The sequence below is a fragment of the Cnephaeus nilssonii genome (genome assembly GCF_951640355.1).
Source record: "Cnephaeus nilssonii genome assembly, chromosome: 10".
NCBI lineage: Eukaryota > Metazoa > Chordata > Mammalia > Chiroptera > Vespertilionidae > Cnephaeus > Cnephaeus nilssonii.
The window spans coordinates 23,917,352-23,936,532 of record NC_137081.1 but is presented as its reverse complement, the minus strand read 5'-3'; the positions used below and the strand labels follow the sequence as shown (position 1 = coordinate 23,936,532).

The following is a 19,181-nucleotide window of genomic DNA, read 5'->3' as shown; positions in this document are numbered from 1 at the left end:
TCCAGTGTGCTTTGTTTCCCTGGCATTGATTTTGGAAGTAAATCAAGATGGACTGCTTTCTTGTCCATTGCCATTTGATTTTGTGTATGTATATACCTGCCAGGCATATAAACACTTGGGGAATGGTATGCATTTATATATATCCATCTGATACTGGGAAACAGGGGGTCAGATGGGGGAGAATAAAAATTACAGAGCATTGCTTTCATTATTACATATTTCTGCATTTGAAAATTTCACAGTATATATAAACAACTTTTGTTATCAGAAAATGTAGATGTTTAAAAGTCTAAAAATACAAAACCATTATTAATTACCTTAACTTCTAAAAAATATTTGGTTGAAATCCAGTACCATGTGATTCTCAGAACCATTTGAGACAGCTCATGTTTCCAGAAAGTGGGTCTCTTCTTGTGTCTCACCTTCTCTCTGATGTTGGTTGGAAGCATTTTCTAGTTGTAGTTCAAATTTCTTTGAGATTTACATTTAAAAAAAATTTTAATTGCCCTGAATATAGCAGTCAAACCAGAGTCATAAGTCACCTCGTTATAAGTTTCTCTTGGATGTTCTTCTGCTTGGATGAAAAGGAAGGGAAATGTAATGCAGGAAGACAAGTTTATTAAAAGCCATAGCTCTAGAAAATAGCATCGCAAGCCTGATGACTTAATTTCCTCTCGGCTTTTATTGATCACTTTATTATTTAAGGCAGGATTGATAGCAGGATGCATCGGATTTCCAATTATGAGTCCCCACCTTAGAGAATTGAGCCTGTCGAGTTACCCAGCGATGATTCCTGTCCCTTCTTCCCCATTTTAAAAAAAAGAAGAAGAAGTCACTTCCCTAGGCTGATAAACACTGCTTGGTGATTGGTCCTCAATGGATCATTTTTTAGAAAATGAAATGTCAACCCCTTGCCCTCCTATTGATTCTGCTTTAGTGTCGGCCATAAAGCTGTCATAGGGAAGGCTGCCGGGAGCCAGGTAGCGACAGGTTTTGCTGGGGCGGATGCACACTCAGCTGATTCTTCTTCACACGCAGGCGTGTGCTTTGTCATGTTCCTCGGCAAATGTTGAAGTGGGACAAGAACAGGTAAAGAGAGAGGAGACAGGTCTTGCAGATAAAAGTCTGGCCCATGCTTTTAGTGAGTGCAAGTGAAAGATGGTAAATGGTACCCCCAAAGTCACACTGCTCTGTACACTGCAGCCAGCAGTCCAGGAAAGCAACGGTGAGACACCCTCCCCTGGAAAGTGATGGGGCTGCTTCTGGCTTCTTAGAGCCGCATAATATTGATGGCAGGATGGATGCTAGAGAAACCCCTTACAGAATGATGCCCCTCCACCTGAACCCAACACTGCTGATGGCATCTGAGGGTTTTAAGATGGGCAGGGACCCACAGGGTGAGAGAAAGTCTGTTTGGTGCTAATTTGTCCTTTAACAAAGAGGAAACGGCCTCAGGCTCACAGCTGGTATCTTACTAGATTTTTTTTTTTTTTACTAGTAATTGTGTCATTTATTTCATCACATTGGGATTATGCTAAGAAGCCTGAGCTTTAGGCAAGCCAAAGTAAGCTTCAATTTTTTTTTTTTTAATGAAAAGATCCACGTTTTTCTTCTGGCTAACTTGGATGTGTAAACATTTAGGGATCTTATTGATAGAGTCCAGCTACTAAGTTTATAAACTTAGTATGTTATACAAAGTACGTTGACCACGATATACTGTATGTTTTTACCACCCATATTATGTTAAGCAAATTAACTTACCTTTTTCATAGGCATCTTTGATTAGTATCATCCTCATCACTCCAGTGATATTTTAAGGATTCTGTCAGCTTTTTGGAGAAGACAGTTGTACTTGCTAACCGGGTTGTTTATAAAGTGCAGCAGTTCTCGTACACCCCATGGGATGCTGTCCCTAGACTGCAAACCACAAATGCACATTCTCTTAGCAGACAGCCTCGTTTCCCCATTTGCCTATACGTACATATTTGTAAACTCTACAGTGCAACCACTTTATTGCTTTTTGAAGTGATTTTTGAAAAGACTATTAACAGTGACATTATAAAATGCAATGATGAGGTCAGAACCTTTAGGATGAATGATGAAATGTGTTAAATTTTTCTGACATCCCACCCCCCACCCCCTTTATATTAATGATTTAATTGGGTTTCTTCCCGAAGCATCACAAATAGTATTAATTTGGGTTGCTTTAGGCTAGTGTGTCTTCCCCAAATAGTACTTTATTGTTCGAGTATGAAAATCCCTTTTAAGAAAGGACCAGAACACAGGATGACTCTTTTCTAAGATCAGAGATAAGTACTGGCGGATAATTGAGCATAACTGCTTTGATACTGACCTTTTGATGATTGCAAGTGACTCTGGGTTTCCATTTATATTAGGGTTATAAAGTACCCCTTTTATCTGAATTAAGAAAAAGAAGTGAATTGACTTTAAGAAAAAAAAATGAAGTGTCTATGACAAAATATATGGGTGAGTTACACCAATGTTTCTTGTTTAGGAAACTGAGGAATTCTACCACTGCCATCTCGTATATCAGGAACTTGAGGACTAGAGAGGCAGTTAAACAATTAACTGAACCAAGGTCACACAGCTGGTTAGTTGCTTGATCTAGACAGGAATCCATTTCTAATGTCTTCTTAACTAGAAATTTGACCTACATCAAAAGCTAACATCGACAGTTCTATCATACCAAAATTGTAAGAGTCTGTCAGTGATGTTGGTAATGGTTGTAATCTGTGAATTAATGTCAAGTCTAATGCATACTATAAAGTCAGACATTGCAAGTTGGTTTTGTCTTAGGAAGGTTAAGATTTTTCACTTTGAAGCCAACTGTTCAAGTAGTGCTAAACCAGTTACCATTCAGTCTGTATCTGCCTTTTCCTGGTGTCCTCATTGGAATATTATGATCACGTAGGAATGAATACATTTAAATGGTAGCCTAAATTGGCTCTGATGAAGCCATGTAAATTCATACAATTAGGGGGCAGATGGTACTGCAGGAACATTTCAAAACAACCTTCCTGCAATCGTACGGTTCAATTCCAACCATTTTAAATGTTGCTTGTGAAGAACATTTAGCCATCATTTGGTTCAAGAACAATGACAACTTAAGGAAGAGGATAAAGAAGAATGGCTTCTCTGAATCATCATGAGTGATGCCACTGAATGCTAGAAAGGGTTCTCCTAGACCCGGCTAGTTCTAACTTTGCCTTATCTTCAATCTGCACTTTAGCTGAATAAATTACTTACCCTTTACTAATTAGTTTTGGAACAGTGAACCACATCAATCAAATCCATCCACTTGGTCAGGGAAGTTAGTATTTTAATAAAAGCTGGGTTTTAGCTGGGCCCCTGCTCTCTCCCCTCCACTGTTTTGTTTGTTTTATTGAGGATAGTCAAGGTGCCAGGAACAACGCATTGGTTGGGAAGGCAGCGCAGGAACTCCTGCTGATCCTCAACAAAGTCTGTTAATACCCTTATTGTGCCTCCCTTTGACAGAAGGAGGGCTTAGCTCCTTGGCTTTCAAAGTTTCACCTGCAGAGGGGACGCTTTTCTGTGACTCCTGCGGTTGAAAGTTTCCATGTTTCCTTCTGGAGCATTCGCTTACCAACCACTCCCCTCCTTGCCCTTTTTTAATCAGCTTGCCCACATCTTAATAATAAGAAATTCTTCAACAAAGGTTTCCTTCTGCCATTCTGGTGATCTGCCTCGGAGATCAGTACGGAGTTAGCACATCTTGGGTCAGCCAGCCTGTGATTTCCTCCAGGCTGGCTGACCCAATAATACACTTCAGTGGGTTTGCTTTCTTGGGACAATAAAGGCCACATTGTCCTACCCTGAGACAAGGAGAAAGGGTCATCAAGTGACAAAGGTAGAGCAGGACCGAGGCATTTGAGTTTTCAAGGTATTATTAAAAAGCTAATAGGCTACAATTAGCCTTTGAACAGTAATTCCAGTGTTTCTTTTCCAGCATTCCCTGTACTTTTGTAGGGTCCTCTCCTCCGAGTCACACTGCGAAGTAAAGAAGTTTTGCCTCTAATTTAATTCCCCCTCCAGGTGTAGGAGTCTGAGGAAAGGATGGACATGTCAGCCTTATAATTAATGATCCCTGCCATTTTGCATTTCCTCCGGCTTTGCACATATTTAATGAATGTGCTAGATATGAAACAGATAACCCCACCCCTGGGCAGCTTGAAAACCCTTGTTTCTATATGAATTCAGTTGGTACCAAAGCTCTCCTGCTCTATGCATTTCCCCTCCCCTGCCTCTTTTTAAAGGAGAAGCGTTCCAATCAGTATTGGAGATCTAAAGTGGTTTAAAAGATATACTTGTAATTTTAGATAATGCTTTTAGGAGCTCTGATAAGATACAATCTCTGAGGCTGGCAGGATCCTATCACTTCCTTGGGACGTAGCCACGAGGAGTTTCCCTGACATGAAATGTTGTTTTCATGGTCCCTGACTTAACACTCCTGTTTCCTTTAAAAGGGGAAGGGTGGGGAGAGGTTTGGAAGGGACTACATCTTTCTTCCTAATGTTTGGTTGCAGCATGCTTAAACTTGTTTAGTTTCCTTGATGAAGAAGTGGATTTTGGGAGCAGAGTGGAATACAATTTAAGTGGATTTACTGATATAAAATGTAAAATTACTTATATTTAACTCTCATGCCATCGTATAACTTCATATGCACTATGAGAAGTATGTGGAGTGTGAGCCGGATCAGGGCAGACACATTCCAGCACTTGCTGAGAGGGTCATGGGTGAATCTCTTCCTGGCTGCCCCCATTCCCTCGTCTGTTCAGTGGGACTGAGTGTGTGTCTGTCTGCCTGATTGCTTTCATAGAGTTATGGTGAAGATGCAACTAAATAGTGGATGTGAAGGCTGTTCCAAAAGTAAACTACAAACTAAAAAGGCAAGCTATTATTTGAGACTTAACTCTCGTAACTGGGTCTCTGTTTACTAAGCTGCTTCCTGCTTTGCAAACAGTTAGGGGAGGAGTAATGAGAGCACTTTGAAAAGTTAACTACAGTGCAACAGTGCAAGGTGTTATTATTTGCAAGGGAATTACACACACTGAGGGACATCTGTTGGCTCTGAGGGGCTGACTGTGGAGCTGGCTCCTGCATTGCTGACAATGAGGAGAGGAATGCGGGTGAGAGGCCTGGGACATGTGACCATGATAGGGCTGCCTCTGTCCTTGCCTGGGCTGGTAGGTTCTCCCTTTACATGATCATCTGCCTTCTCTACTTGTTCACAGTCAGGAATTGGTTACCAGATTCCAACAGGACCTTAAGGGAACCTTTGTCACCTCAGAGCTTCGGTTTCCTCATATGAGAAAATACAAGATGATTATAAACTCCAATGTCAACTTGACATTTTTGACAGAAACATAAATGTACACATTGTATGCATTAATTTGGTCTCAACTTCTCAAACTGTAAAGAGCTGTAATAGCAACTGAGTTAATTTTTCAATTTCTTTATGTGATATTTATACACATATATATGCCCACACATCCTATATAATAAAAGCCTAATATGCTAAGTATCCAACCGTTCGTTTGACCAGTCGCTATGACGCGCACTGACCACTAGGGGGCAGATGCTCTGACTGGTAGGTTAGCTTGCTGCTGGGGTCCGGCCAATCGGGACTGGGCGAGAGGGGTCAGACACACCCTGGAGCCCTCCCATGGTCCCTCCCCAGTCCCAATCCTGCACCAATAGGATCCCTCAGCTTGGCCTGTGCCCTCTCGCAATCCAGGATCCCTCAGGGGATGTCAGAGAGTTGGTTTCCGCCCGATCCCCACAGGCCAGGCCGAGGGACCCCACCGGTGCACGAATCTGTGCACTGGGCCTCTAGTACATATATAATATATTAAGACTACTGGCTTAAGTTTTATGTATAACAAAGATTTCTGATCCCCAAAACTTTATAACAAAACAGATCTCACTCCTAGAGGATATTAGGAAAAAAAGTGAATGCCATATACCATTTTTTGGAAAGAGAATTAGACTACAAATGGAAACTTCTCATTTTCACTTTGCAAATTTTCTACAAACTCTTGAGGAATGTAATCTAGTACAAAGAAAATATTTACTCTTGAAAGTTCCAATAATAATTGAGGATTTTGTATGCAGCAGCTGAAACCAATAACCACAAGACTATTGCTTTAAGAATATCATATAATATGATAATGAGTTACCTATCACATACTGAACATTATTACTATTTGATTTATGCAACATTCTTCCATGGAAACTATTTTAATTTAGAATACATATGTGGAACTTAGCCAATAAATTTATAATCTATCTTCAATAATATACATTTCTTTGAGAATTTGAAGTTGTAATTTTTTATAAAATATTTGCTTTATCACCTCAATTTAATATAGTGGTTAGGAGCAGAGGCTCTGCACTCTGACTGCTTGTACTAGAAACCATGATTCACTAACAAGATGACAGGTTATTCACCTTGTTAGTTCACTCCCATAAACCTCAGTTTTCTCATCTGTGAAATGTGTGTAGTGTATCTGCCTGACATATTATGGTATCAAAAACTTATGTTCTTTCAGCTTTTGAAATTTGTTTTCTATTTTAATATTTTTTAATAGACGGAGTAAATACAGTAAAGCCAAGCAAGAAGCAGATGAAGAGAAACATTTGAATCAAGGTACAAAACATTGGATTAGAAATAATTTTAGTTTTAGACCATGTCTCCTGTTTTCAGTTTAGAAATATCTGAATAATATTCACATAGCTATTCATATTATATTCCTTTTATATAATTATCTAACTAATATACTTTGGCGTATCAAACTGAAACAGGTGAATGGGGATTCTTGAAAGTGAGATTAAAGATGGGGGTTGGGGAAATTCCTTTAGAGTCTTTTTTTTCCTCCCCTTTTTTTTCCATCTTTTATCCTCCACTCTGAAAAGGTATTGGTCTAGCTGGCTCATTTTTGTAGTTGTATGGCAATAAACAGGTAACATTTTTTTTCCCCCCACATTTGAAGGTAACAATGTTGGAGAAGGAATAAGGAATTGAGCTGTAATTGCTATGCCTCCTCCCCCACTCCCTTCAATATGTAGAATTCAGGACCATCCAACAGCCACATGTACTGTTGGATACTTGAAAAGTAGCTAGTGTGAAAGAGGAAGTAAATTGTAAATTGTATTGCATTTTAACTAATTTACATTTAGATAGCAACATGTGCTAATAGGTCCCCTATTAGACAGCGCCAGGAGGTAAAAGGAAGAGAGAGAGACTAGCAGTAGGAAGAATAATCTTGAGAAAGATTTTCTTGGGTGGAGTATCTAAAGTTCTAAAGGCTATGTGGGGCTTGACAACGTTTTATTATTCACCTTGTTTTCTTTCTAAAACACTTTTTAATTTGCATGATGTATATATTTTTAAAAACAAAAATGTAAGTTTTCTGTGATAAGGTCAAGACTAACAGGCCCCAAAAATCAAAGGGATTGGGACATTCATTGTCTTATACCCTCTCAGTGCCCCAAAGCCCCAGGAGCTCAGGCAGGGGAAGGAGAGGTGTGAATGCCAGCAGAAAGTTCCCAGGAATTATAGTGCATCCCCCAGCGGTTCCAGAGGTCACATTCTGAACTTTTTTGCAAGTGGCTGTGGGATATGGCTAAATTACACTTTCTGGTATTCAAACCATTCACAGTTAGGCTACAGTTCCTCAGCTAAAGCTTCCAGGTGAACTTCAATGTCTTTACTTTTTCCCAAAACAGAAAAAAAGTGGAGCTCCAATACAGAGGCTATATTCTCAAATCAATTTGCTGAGATTATCCCTCTTGTCCATTTTAACCTAGGTTTAATCTTAAACTTTGTTAATTGTTGGTCACATCTTTAATTAGTCCAGATATTGGGCAAAAGGGTGACACCATGTAGACAAGGCCAGTTGAAAAAGAAAGTTCTTATTATCTCACTAAAGGAGGATAGCTGGAGATGGTGGGTAGGATACGGACAACTGATGAGGAAACAATATTCAGCTAACACATTCCAAATTTCCTTATAGAGACTCATTTTCTCCCTGGGATGAGTTGTTTTTTTAAAAAATTTGTCCTTGAAGTGTGAAGATATTTCAGGAAGTCAGGAGAGCCACAGCCTCTTAAGTAGTTAACAATTCTTTGTTTACCCACTAATGACAACCAGAGCAAGAATTTAAACATTGTCATATGTCTACACCAAGTCTATTTTATTGTGCTAAGAAAACGTTGCCTGTGCTAAGTATTTGTAGACTTAAGTTTATTAGTGGCTCCTGAGAAGTGTTTGGTCACTCTATCATGTGTCTGTTACTTAGGCGTTAGAACTTACGTGGATCCCTTTACATACGAGGATCCCAACCAAGCAGTTCGAGAATTTGCCAAAGAAATTGATGCATCCTGCATTAAGATAGAAAAAGTCATAGGAGTTGGTAAGTGTCTGTCTAATAAACCTGTTTTCTTGTGGATATTAAATATCCACATATGATTATGTAAATGTATGTGGGTGTATTGTGTGTACATGTCTATGTGTAAATATCTGTGAACATGACATTTCCTGGCTTTATGTAAAACAAGAACACTGTGCCTGGCGGGTAATAAGCACTCAGCAAATGTTTGCCATTACTCTTTCATCTTGAATGTGTTTCTGGTCCACAGTCAATTCTTTTTCTCTCCCAAAGGTGAATTTGGTGAAGTCTGCAGTGGGCGTCTCAAAGTGCCTGGCAAGAGAGAGATCTGTGTGGCCATTAAGACGCTGAAAGCCGGTTATACAGACAAACAGAGGAGAGACTTCCTGAGTGAGGCCAGCATCATGGGACAGTTTGACCACCCGAATATAATTCACATGGAAGGCGTCGTCACCAAATGTATGCGGGTCACTCCCTTTACAAAGCCAAGTTAGAAGTTCCTGGCAAATTAAACACACATTTCTTTCCAGGGAAATGACAGATGGAGCAGCCCCACTGATTGCTAATAGGAGGAAATCAGTGCAGGACAAGTCATTAATCTTGCAGTCAGCTCTAAATGGGTCTATGGTTTAGGCTGATACCACTGGTTCCAAGGCAGCTTGTGTGAGATTTTAGGGAAATTAATATTGCAGATTTTTGGTATGCCTTGCCATCTTTCAGATCTTTGCTAGACCCAACTGACTGTCACAAGGTAGGCACCAGCAGATGGTAAGCACAATAAATTTTAAGTACTTTTCATATAAAACACAACAAAAACCTCGCCACACCTTGTGCTTGAGGCTTCAGTTCCAGATGCGGGGAGTGGATCTTGGGAATCTTTATTAGGCTGGGGGATTTGCTTGTCTGCTCTGCCTGATTTATGGCTGCTGCAGTTCAGCACCCAGTTACAGTAACACCTGGTTGAACTTTCCTTTTTTAGTCCATTAGCATTCCCTGAGCCTGCGAACCACGCTTCATTTAAAACACAACACAGCTCCACAGATGTATTTTACAAAGCAAACCCTGAATGCGTTGGTGAGGCTGGCTAAGACCAACTTATAAAATGCCACATGGACAACGCAGCCCAAGTGGTTATTACTGAAGGTGGCTCTGTTCCAGGAGCCGTAGTACCTCCTACAGTTCCTACAAGTCAAGGATCCTGTAAGCCTGGGGCTGTGTCTCCAGGAAGCCCAGGGTGCCTCTTGATTCGAGGTGCCCGTGAAATGCATCCTCAGACATCGTGTACAGAGTGGCTGTTCCAACAGGTTGAAGGGAAGGAGGAAGGGTTGGTTAAAGATTAAACATTGGACATTAGACCTGAGGCCGAGGGGGAGGTCTGACACAGGGCATAAAATCTTTAAGAAGAGAAAAAGAGGTTACTAAAAAGTGGGAAAGTATACACTAGTTCAGAGGTCCCCACACTTAAATATGCATCAGAATCCTGAAAAACGTGTCAAATCAGTTTCCTGAACCTCATCCTCAGGGGAAGTAGTAAGGTCCATGAGTTCAAATTTCAAGCTGTAAGGTAAGCCAAAGGTGCATGCAGTTCCTGGGACCACACTTCCAAAACCTACGTTTGGCCTAGTGACCTAAGATTTACATGCTGGCTAAGCAGGTGGCCTTGACTCTTTCCTCAATATTTCAGTTTCCTCGTCTGTAAAATAGAGATAATATAGAACTTGCCTCACAAGGTTATTATGGATGAATTATTTAGGGTAGTTAGCATAATGCTTGGCACATAAAAAACAAAACAAACTCTAAGCGTTAGCTGGTGTTATTATTATGTCTTAAGAAGTGCATCTTTCCCCATCTTCAGAATTCTTCAGAAAAAGGAACTTTAGGGAGAAGGATATACAGTTTTTTCCAACTAAGGTGAAGGCTATAATTAGCATAGAATAGCTCTATTTGCTTTTTAAGATTAGTTTTACAGACAGGATATTTTTCTGTTGCCTGTGGCCTTAGGGGCTGCCCAGAGTCCTTCACTACTTTAATTAAAAGATAACATTCCGTCTAAATACTTCTGCAGGTCCAGTTTCTCAAAAGGAGGCTCTGTTCAGCTTGGGGTGTTTTTCCTGCGGCAGACAGTGATTTTCACAGCACCTCTGTAGAAGAGAGAAGAAACAGGGGATCTTTGTGTGAAAGTCCCACCGTGCCTCTAAAACCCACAGCTATTACAGCTGTAACTGTTATAAACGACTGGGTGCATTTGCATAATGCAGTTGTCACTGAATTAAAATGATTTAAAATTTCCACCAGAGGCGCTGTCCCCTCCCCCCACCTCTCCCCTAGCCACCCGCATCCCCCTCTGTTCCAGAGAAGGACCCGCCTCCACCCATGAGCCCAGCCTAGGCCAATTTTATAAGCCCCTTTGCTTCTGCAGATATTCATCTTTATTTCTCTTGTAGAGCTCATAAAGATTCTGACAAATGGATACTGTTAATAAGCAGAAAAAGGAATGTAGAAAAATTGTGAAGATGGTGCCAACAGTCGGACCAGGGAGGTGTGAGGGTGAAAAGGTGGCCTGGAAGAGTGTGAATTCATTACCAGCAGTTACTTGAGTAACTTTTTAAATTGACAAGGAGACTATAAATTCTCTCTGCTACCCCCCTGTCTTTTGGATCCTCCACTCTCTTCTCCGCACCTCCAGAGGGTCTGGTGAAATGGAAGTAGGTGTTAACCCTCCACCAGGAGGGTCACCCTTTCTCCTGAGTTGACAAAGTATCTTTTGATTGAGGCAGGTTAATTAAAACTCATTTAGATGCATTTGTGTCTGTCTGGAAGACTGTGGTCACAGATGTAGAGGGTAAATGAAGCTAAGAACTAAGAGCTTCCTTTTAAATTGATGACGAGTGGAGAGGTGGACAGGGACCACCCTCACCCTCTCCAGCCAAGGAGAGAGCCTGGAAGTGGTTTGATGCATCCTTCAGTCTTCACCACCATTCCTGCTTTTTCTGCCAGCTTTCCTTCATCACTTGAAAATAAAATCTCCAGGGTATTGGTTTCTAATCCAAAATTTTTGCTTTGGAAAGATTTCTTAGGACACCAAAAACACAATCAAAAAACAAATTGATAAACTGTACTTCGTTGAAATTAAAAATGTCTGTTCTTCAAAACTGTTGCCTGTGAAACAAAGACGTGTCCTTTTCCCCTCACCAGAATAGTCTATTCTGATAGGGGTTCTGGGTGGGAAATGTATTTGTATAGAATAATTTTGGGTGCTTTTCAGCAGTGACATATCCCAGCCCATTTTCCCTAAGTCCAAACAGTCCACAATTACATCAATGAAAGTGTGAATATTTTTTATTTATTATCAAACTAACATTTTATTTTCCTCTCAGGGAATTTTTTATGTTCTCTTTGCTCTAAACCTTCCCTTAGTAAAATATTGAGGATTTATGCCCCCCTCTTCCCACTCCCACAAATCCCCTTTAGAAAAAAGGAATTTCAGACCTTGAGTCCATTGCCAGCGATTAAGAAACTAAAGAATGGTTTTAATTTCCTAAGGTCCTCAGAAAGAAAACTAAAGTGAAATAAAAATGGTGTTTCCCTACTTCCCCAAACCTTAAAATGATTTTGATTTCTTTGCCAAAAAGAGAGAAAGGATGGAGTGGGGAGCAAGAATGTTCTAGTACTGAATTAAGATTGCTGTCTAGGATGAAATAATTTAATGAACTTTTTCTGTGATTTTGTTGTTGCTGAGGTTGGTGGCTTAAAGAAAAAAATAGAATAAGTTTATTTATAGAAAGGGGAAGAGAGGAAAAAAAGATACAACACCTAATCTGAGCAAGGTGAAGAAAGAAGTGAATATTGTTCATGCTTGATCTTTAAGATGTGTCTGAGCAATGAAGTCATCAACATAGCTTCTGCTTTCTGAAACTTGAGTTTCTCCAAATAAGTAAAAAAAAAAAAAAAAAAAAAAAGTTTCTCTGTCCATTGATTCCTTTAGCATCACACAAGTGGTTCTTCTGGGGACAAAATAAATTAATTATCCTAAAGATTTTTTGTTTTCCGCCTTTAAACAGGCCTGCTCATTTATCTTCTTCCCCTTTGGCTTGAGAGAGCAATTATCCATTCATGTACTCCCTGGGTACCAGAGGCCACTTTAGTTAAAGACCTTGTCAACAAGCCACGCAAAGGGTTAACCTTCCAGATGGAACTTAAACCTACTCGTCTTTTTAATATTTCATTCCAGCTCTCCACAGCTGAGGCATAAGCTTGGCTTGTTTTAATTAAATTAGATCACACAAGACAGGTGTCTTGGCAGTAAAATTGTGCACAGCCCATTTTTATCTCATTAACTGCAGTGCTCATCAAGGGTTTGTGTTTTTCTTTCTCAAAACTCTAGGTAAACCAGTGATGATCATAACAGAGTACATGGAGAATGGCTCTTTGGATGCATTCCTCAGGGTATGTGACTGCTTTATATTAAACCCAAGAATGTTGGTATTCAGAAAACTCTTACAGACTCCTTGCATCCATTGTATTTGGTGGCATTTCTTAATTGGGCAAAGGAAGAAGGGGAGAAATAGAGAATGATGTGATTTTTAAAGACTATTAGATAATCCATGTATTTGATTTATTCTTGTATTGTGGTACTGTTTGAGTCTTAGATTCCTTACAGTTGGATAACTTCCATCTGTCACAGGAAGCAAACCCAGCTTCTCGGATATACCCACTTTACTAGTGAATTAGTGACTTTGGTCAAAAAGGCCCAGAAATAATGTTGAATTTGATTGCATATCGGATACAGCCATCAAAACGATTCAAATAATAGAAATGCTTGGTAAATATTAATTTGGCCTAAAGCTAATGAGATTGTTCCCAATTCCTTTATATGCAGAAGAATGACGGCAGATTCACAGTCATTCAGCTGGTGGGCATGCTTCGTGGCATTGGGTCTGGGATGAAGTACTTATCTGATATGAGCTATGTGCATCGAGATCTGGCTGCACGGAACATTCTGGTAAATAGCAACTTGGTCTGCAAAGTGTCCGATTTTGGCATGTCCCGAGTACTTGAGGATGATCCAGAAGCAGCTTATACCACAAGGGTAAGGAGGATTTGCAACCTCTGGGTTTTCACTCTGATGAAACTATTCCACTCTTCTTGCTTTGATGCTTAAGTCCTTTGTGATTACAATAGGTTCATCATCCTTCAGAGCCTCTTCAGAGCCATGCATCCAGTTTTGTACCATGTTTCCTAGACAGGGATTTTGAAACAGCCTCTATATGTGCGACCACTTTACAAACCACAAAGTAGCCCTTCACTTATTGTATTCCTTTTACACTTAATTTTTCTTCCCTTTCCTCCTTCCTTCCCACCCTTCCTTCTTTCTTTATGTTTTTTTTTTTTTCAGGTTTTCTATTTGGTTCTTTTTTATTGTTAAAAATAACCTTATTTTAAACAGCACAGAGCAATGTTTCTAGTTGGTTGGCTACCAGCTCTGAGAGTGTATATACAGGATTTATAAAGCATTTACACTATGCAACGTTTTCCTGTATCTAATGGCCTTCATTTTACTACTGGTAGATAAGCCAGGATTAGAGGGCAGTTAAGAGTTATCAGTATACAGTTAATGGCTGTGCTATCTTAGCTGGGCCATCAGAATATAAGATACTAATGGAATAAGCACAGAATCATAAAAGTTATTGGCCATTAGGGCTGACACTGTTAAAATCAACATGAAGCAGACAGTTACCAGGCATTTAAAGCTCACATTTTACATCTGCAATCCTAAGCATTGGACTTTTTTTGTTGTTGTCTGGTTGCTTATTGCTTTTTTCTTGTATTGTTCAGTTTCTTTGGTTCTAGTTTTGATTCTTACACATATCTTCTTTTGAATTCCAAGTGCATTCATTTAGGAAATAATGCATCTTTGTGAATACTGGAGATCTTTTATTTTGTCCCGGTAGTTAGAGAGAGAGAAATTAGGGGAGCCTTCTAGAATGATACATGTACATAGATAAAACCTTAGCCAAATATTTAAGGAAGGCAGAGGCAGCACAAGTGTCCTGTATGTCACATGTTTAAATGTGATACACTAAGTTTTCAGAGTAAACGACAGTGAATCAGTGCAATTGCCAGTACAATATATTGTCCTGTTTATAGTAGCTCTAATAAAGCAAACTTTTAAATGATGGCCTCTTGAACAGCTTAAGGGTATGAATTCAAGTTTAATTAATTTCCCTGGATGGAACCCTAGGAAATATGAAGCTCTATTAAAAAAAAAGACATTTGGGGCAAGGGGGAGGGGATAAAGCATTTTTAACTTTCCTGGGCACAATTGCTTTACCAATTTTGCAGGTGTTTTCTTTTTTAATTAGATGGTAACCAAAATCCTGCCCTCACTTTATTAAAGTCAATAATGGCTCTAGCATCTGCCATTATTTGGCTTCCTCCAAGAGCCTATTCAGTGTTCTCTTCTAGCTGAGTTGGGCATGTTTCTCATGCTGTGTAAGAGTAGAATGAGAATGTGAATGATAAAAATTTTCATTTTAACTTCTTAGTTCATGATTTTAGGAACAAAATTATATATTGCCTTTGTGCTGCTGGGTGACAGAATTTAACAAGAAGTCAAAAGGAATATCAGCTGCACATCCATTGCTATGCCATAGCTAACACATATATATCTCCTAAAACCTGAGATTCCTTTTCCTCCACAACATTGCCTCGAGCAGAGTGTAGATAATAGGTAGGCTTTTTAAAAATAATTAAACCGATTACTTGTTCACTTCCCCGTGACAAAAGAAAACATCTGAGGAAAACTGTCTCTACATGGAAGACTTTAGTTAAGATAAACAAATCTCTTGTTATTGTTTGGAGAGCTATCTTAGGAATGCTTTTGTCCTGCTTGGCAAACATTAAAGACATTCAGAATCACAAATGGCACATCAGTAATGTACTTTGGGAATAACTTATGGCTCGAATGTTCATAGGGTGGCAAGATTCCTATCCGGTGGACTGCGCCAGAAGCAATTGCCTATCGTAAATTCACATCAGCAAGTGATGTATGGAGCTACGGAATCGTTATGTGGGAAGTGATGTCGTATGGAGAGAGACCCTATTGGGATATGTCCAATCAAGATGTGAGTCTTTATGTTCTGAAATATATGCCTTAGCATTGAGATTCAGGAAGTTTCGCATTAGTGTATGATGGAGTGTGTGTTGAGCTTGAAATGATACATTAAACTCAGGATTCTTAATACAAATGTGTCTAGTAATATAGTTAAACCTTATGGTGGTAGATTTCAAGGACCAAAATTACCATAGCCCTAAGTGTTATCGTTTGGGAGATGGATCAGATAGATAGATTTAGATAGATGCATCGAGTCGTGACATGGAGCAGTATTTGAACTTGGATAATTTCCAAATTCATACTGAAACAAAATTAAACTTTGAATTTGAAGAAAATGCAAGGATATATGAAAAACACACATTTCACATGTGATCAAATTGACATGAAAGGTTTATTGCGAGAAAACTAGTGAATATTTTAAAGCTGACAGAGTTGTAATTAGAGCTTGCCCCTTGAGGACTCTAAAATAAAGCTTCACTAAATGACCCTTTGTAAATTATGCACATCCCTTTAAATGTACCATCTGGACTACTTCGTAAGGGAGTATCCACAATGCCTGCAATTTTAGTAAAGCATTCAATAATGACACTAATAAGATTCCAGAGTAATAGAATTTAATTACAAACATCTCCAGTGAGAAAGGACCAAAAAAAAAAAAAAAAGAAAGGAAAAAAACCCTTCAGCAGTGGGTTCCCAGAACACATATTTGCTAATTCTAAAAAAGGTTTTAGTTCTGGGGTTGGAAATCAGATCACAATAAAATGAACACTCTTTGAACTTTAAAAATTATTTTAATATATGAGGTAAAATATTAGTACAGAGTTTATAGATGCATGGTATTCAATATCAACAGAAATTATATTTTAGGAAAAGTCATCTTTTAAAACATTCTCTCTGAGGTGGAATGTTACCTGACCATCTGCCGTGTCCTGAAACACAAGGACTTGTGCAGCCTTGACAATTCAATGAAGAACTAGGTGTACTTAAGAAGCAGGATGCTGTTGCCTTATCAATAAAAGGATGTTCAGTGTAATAGAGAAGCTAATGAACTCCATGTCTAGTGGGGCAAAAAGAATTCTCTAACCAGATTAAGAGGAATGGTCGTGTTGACATTGGATTATCTGTAAATTGTAAAGGAAGGTTGGTAGCAGATGGGAGGAAAGACAGCAGCTAGCATAACTGATAATCACAAGCTGGAAAAGGCTGTAGAGGTGAAGGGTGTACAATCTATTGTTTGATGTAACTATGCTATGCGTATACCTTCAAGTACCTTTCCTATGGCAATGTTTAATTTGGGGTTAGAGATTTTTAGGGGGACAAGGACAAACAACCTAAGTGAGCAAGTGATGTGTGTATTTACTTATTTAATCATTTTATATTTAAACTTTCCCCTTTTTTTCAATTGAGAGCTATGGCCAAATGCTCATAACAGCAGATTATCTAAAGATGTTAGTTTCCCTGCTCTATGTACTTTTAGAATCTGTAATTTTGATAGTTTCTATATTATCCTATATAATAAAGAGCTAATATGCTAATTAAACCAAACATCGAAAAGACTGTCCAGATTACCTTCCTGACGAAGCCCGGGCTGCGAGCACCGAGGCAGCCAGGGCTGCTAGGGCCGAGGCAGCTGGGGCTGCGAGGGCTGAGCCCCTTGCACGAATTTTGTGCATCGGGCCTCTAGTATTAAAATAATTTGGGTTGTTTTAAATTTTTAGTAGTCTGGCTTTATCCCTGAAAAATCATCTGAAGCTGTTTCTCTCTGCAAATAACATTGATCTAGCACTCATGTGTATTTGTGTTGGTGTTGGATTCTGTGTAGAACAGGAATCAATAGGAAATGTAACTGGAAAATTACTTTTATGAGTAGAATTTGGCATATGGTGAATGAGTCAAAGTAGCTGTTGAAAATATGTCAAACTTATCAAGATTTTTGTTGGTTTTAATCCTCTGCCCTCCAAAACATTCAGCAGTAAACTGAGAAAATATGCTTTGCTAACCCACAAGTCATCTTGCAAGCTGGCAGTGGATAGGGAGCTAATGAAGGAGTATTAAACAGTCTGGGGAATTATAAGAAATTGTGTTATCCCGGCATTAGCCCAATGTTGCTTGCATTGTCATCAGTTCAATATAAAATGTTTTCCCCAAATCTAGAGTCAACACCATGCACCTGGAAAGATAAAAGAAAGTGAGGGAATCAAGCTAACCTAATGTGATTACTGGAAATAAGTAGAATAATGTTCAGTAAGGTAGCATATAGAAGTCTACTTTAGGAGAACTAAATAAATACTAATACAACAGGATGTTGTCAAAAATACATGGGGAAAAAAGGATCACAGGGTTTAACAAATCACCAGATGATTGAAACAGTGTGCTGGTTAAAAAGACAAGAAGTCAGATTGGTATGTAGAAACTGGACCTAACTGAACTGACCATGTTATGTTGAAGGCTAATTGTTCAGCAGTAAATAGACCTACCGCAGGGTGAATGCAGTGTGATCATTGAGATAGCTACAGCCACTGGTCGTTTCCTTAGCAACTATTGCTTTGGTAGGAGAAGGGCTGGAGTGGAAAGATTGATTTGAAACAAATAAAACTTTTTTAAAAATCCCCTAACAGGCAAAAGCACCTCCAGAATCTCATAGGATGCCCATAAACAAAGTTTATGAGTCGCCAAGAAATTATGAAGTAATTCCCCTCTTTAAATTTGGCATGAGTCATGCTGTATTGCATTACTGGGATTTATGCCATGAAGAAGGGGGGTTTAGAGAAAAGTCAATAAGAAAAATAAGTAATACCTGTGAAGACAGATTAGGAAAATTAGAATTAGAAAAAAGACTGTTGAATGATTTATTTATGTCTCACTAGACAGCGAGACCACTCTGAGTAGTAAGACAAGTATCATCTACATTTTAATTTTTTTCCTTACATGTGCCAGTGACCCCTTTAACATAGAAATGCCCTCAAAGAAGATGAAAAATGTTTTTGCTGTCACTTTTTTAAAAATATACCACACCTTTAACAGGGTCAAATGACAGCCAAGTAAAATGAAGAAAGAGGTACAGAATTGGCATAATGGTGTATTTTGGTCTCCCAAAAGTAGAAAAGGCTGGGCATCTAGAAAGATCGAGAAGTGTGCTATTTCAGAGGTTGGCAGTGTCTTCTGGATTGGGAGGTCAGGGAGGAGGTCTCTGATTTTGACCCATTAGCTGTCTGAGCAAGAAGATACAGGCTTAAAATGATGTCAAGGGACTTGCATTTTGAAGGCAGCTATTAATACTTCCTAAGGAAGGCCTTTAACAAGGTTAGGGTCTCTTTTTCCTAAGAGTATTTTGCAGACGCTTGGGAGCAGAGTGGAGAAAGTCATTGCCCTGTGATTTCTGAGGGTCAGACCAACACCATTTACTGATCTAATTGGATTCTAATCACCGGAACATTGATGCATCTTCACTTGAGAGCTTCAGGTTGGCTTGGCCTGCCATTTGAGAACACCTCATAGCAACAGCAGGCTTGCCTACCTGATTGCCAGCAATAGGCAGGTCCAGCTTGGCTTCTGTGAAAGAATTGGAGGTGTTCCCATGCTCAAGCTTGCTGGCAGCTTAATGTACAGGGAACTTGCCTATCAGGAGGGTGAACAG

General features: G+C 39.3%; 1 protein-coding gene across 2 annotated transcripts in view; it reads left to right on the top strand.

The window, feature by feature from the left end:
• The window catches only part of EPHA4 (EPH receptor A4), a gene marked incomplete at its 3' end in the record, with an annotated part of 135,227 nt that overhangs the window by 104,145 nt on the left and 11,901 nt on the right, over nt 1-19,181 (top strand). For both annotated transcript variants that reach the window (XM_079782106.1, XM_079782107.1), the window contains exons 9-14: nt 6,631-6,689; nt 8,341-8,454; nt 8,704-8,889; nt 12,815-12,876; nt 13,310-13,519; nt 15,405-15,554. In XM_079782106.1, coding sequence (XP_079638232.1) covers nt 6,631-6,689; nt 8,341-8,454; nt 8,704-8,889; nt 12,815-12,876; nt 13,310-13,519; nt 15,405-15,554 — 781 coding nt within the window. The remainder of the gene's footprint in view (nt 1-6,630; nt 6,690-8,340; nt 8,455-8,703; nt 8,890-12,814; nt 12,877-13,309; nt 13,520-15,404; nt 15,555-19,181) is intronic.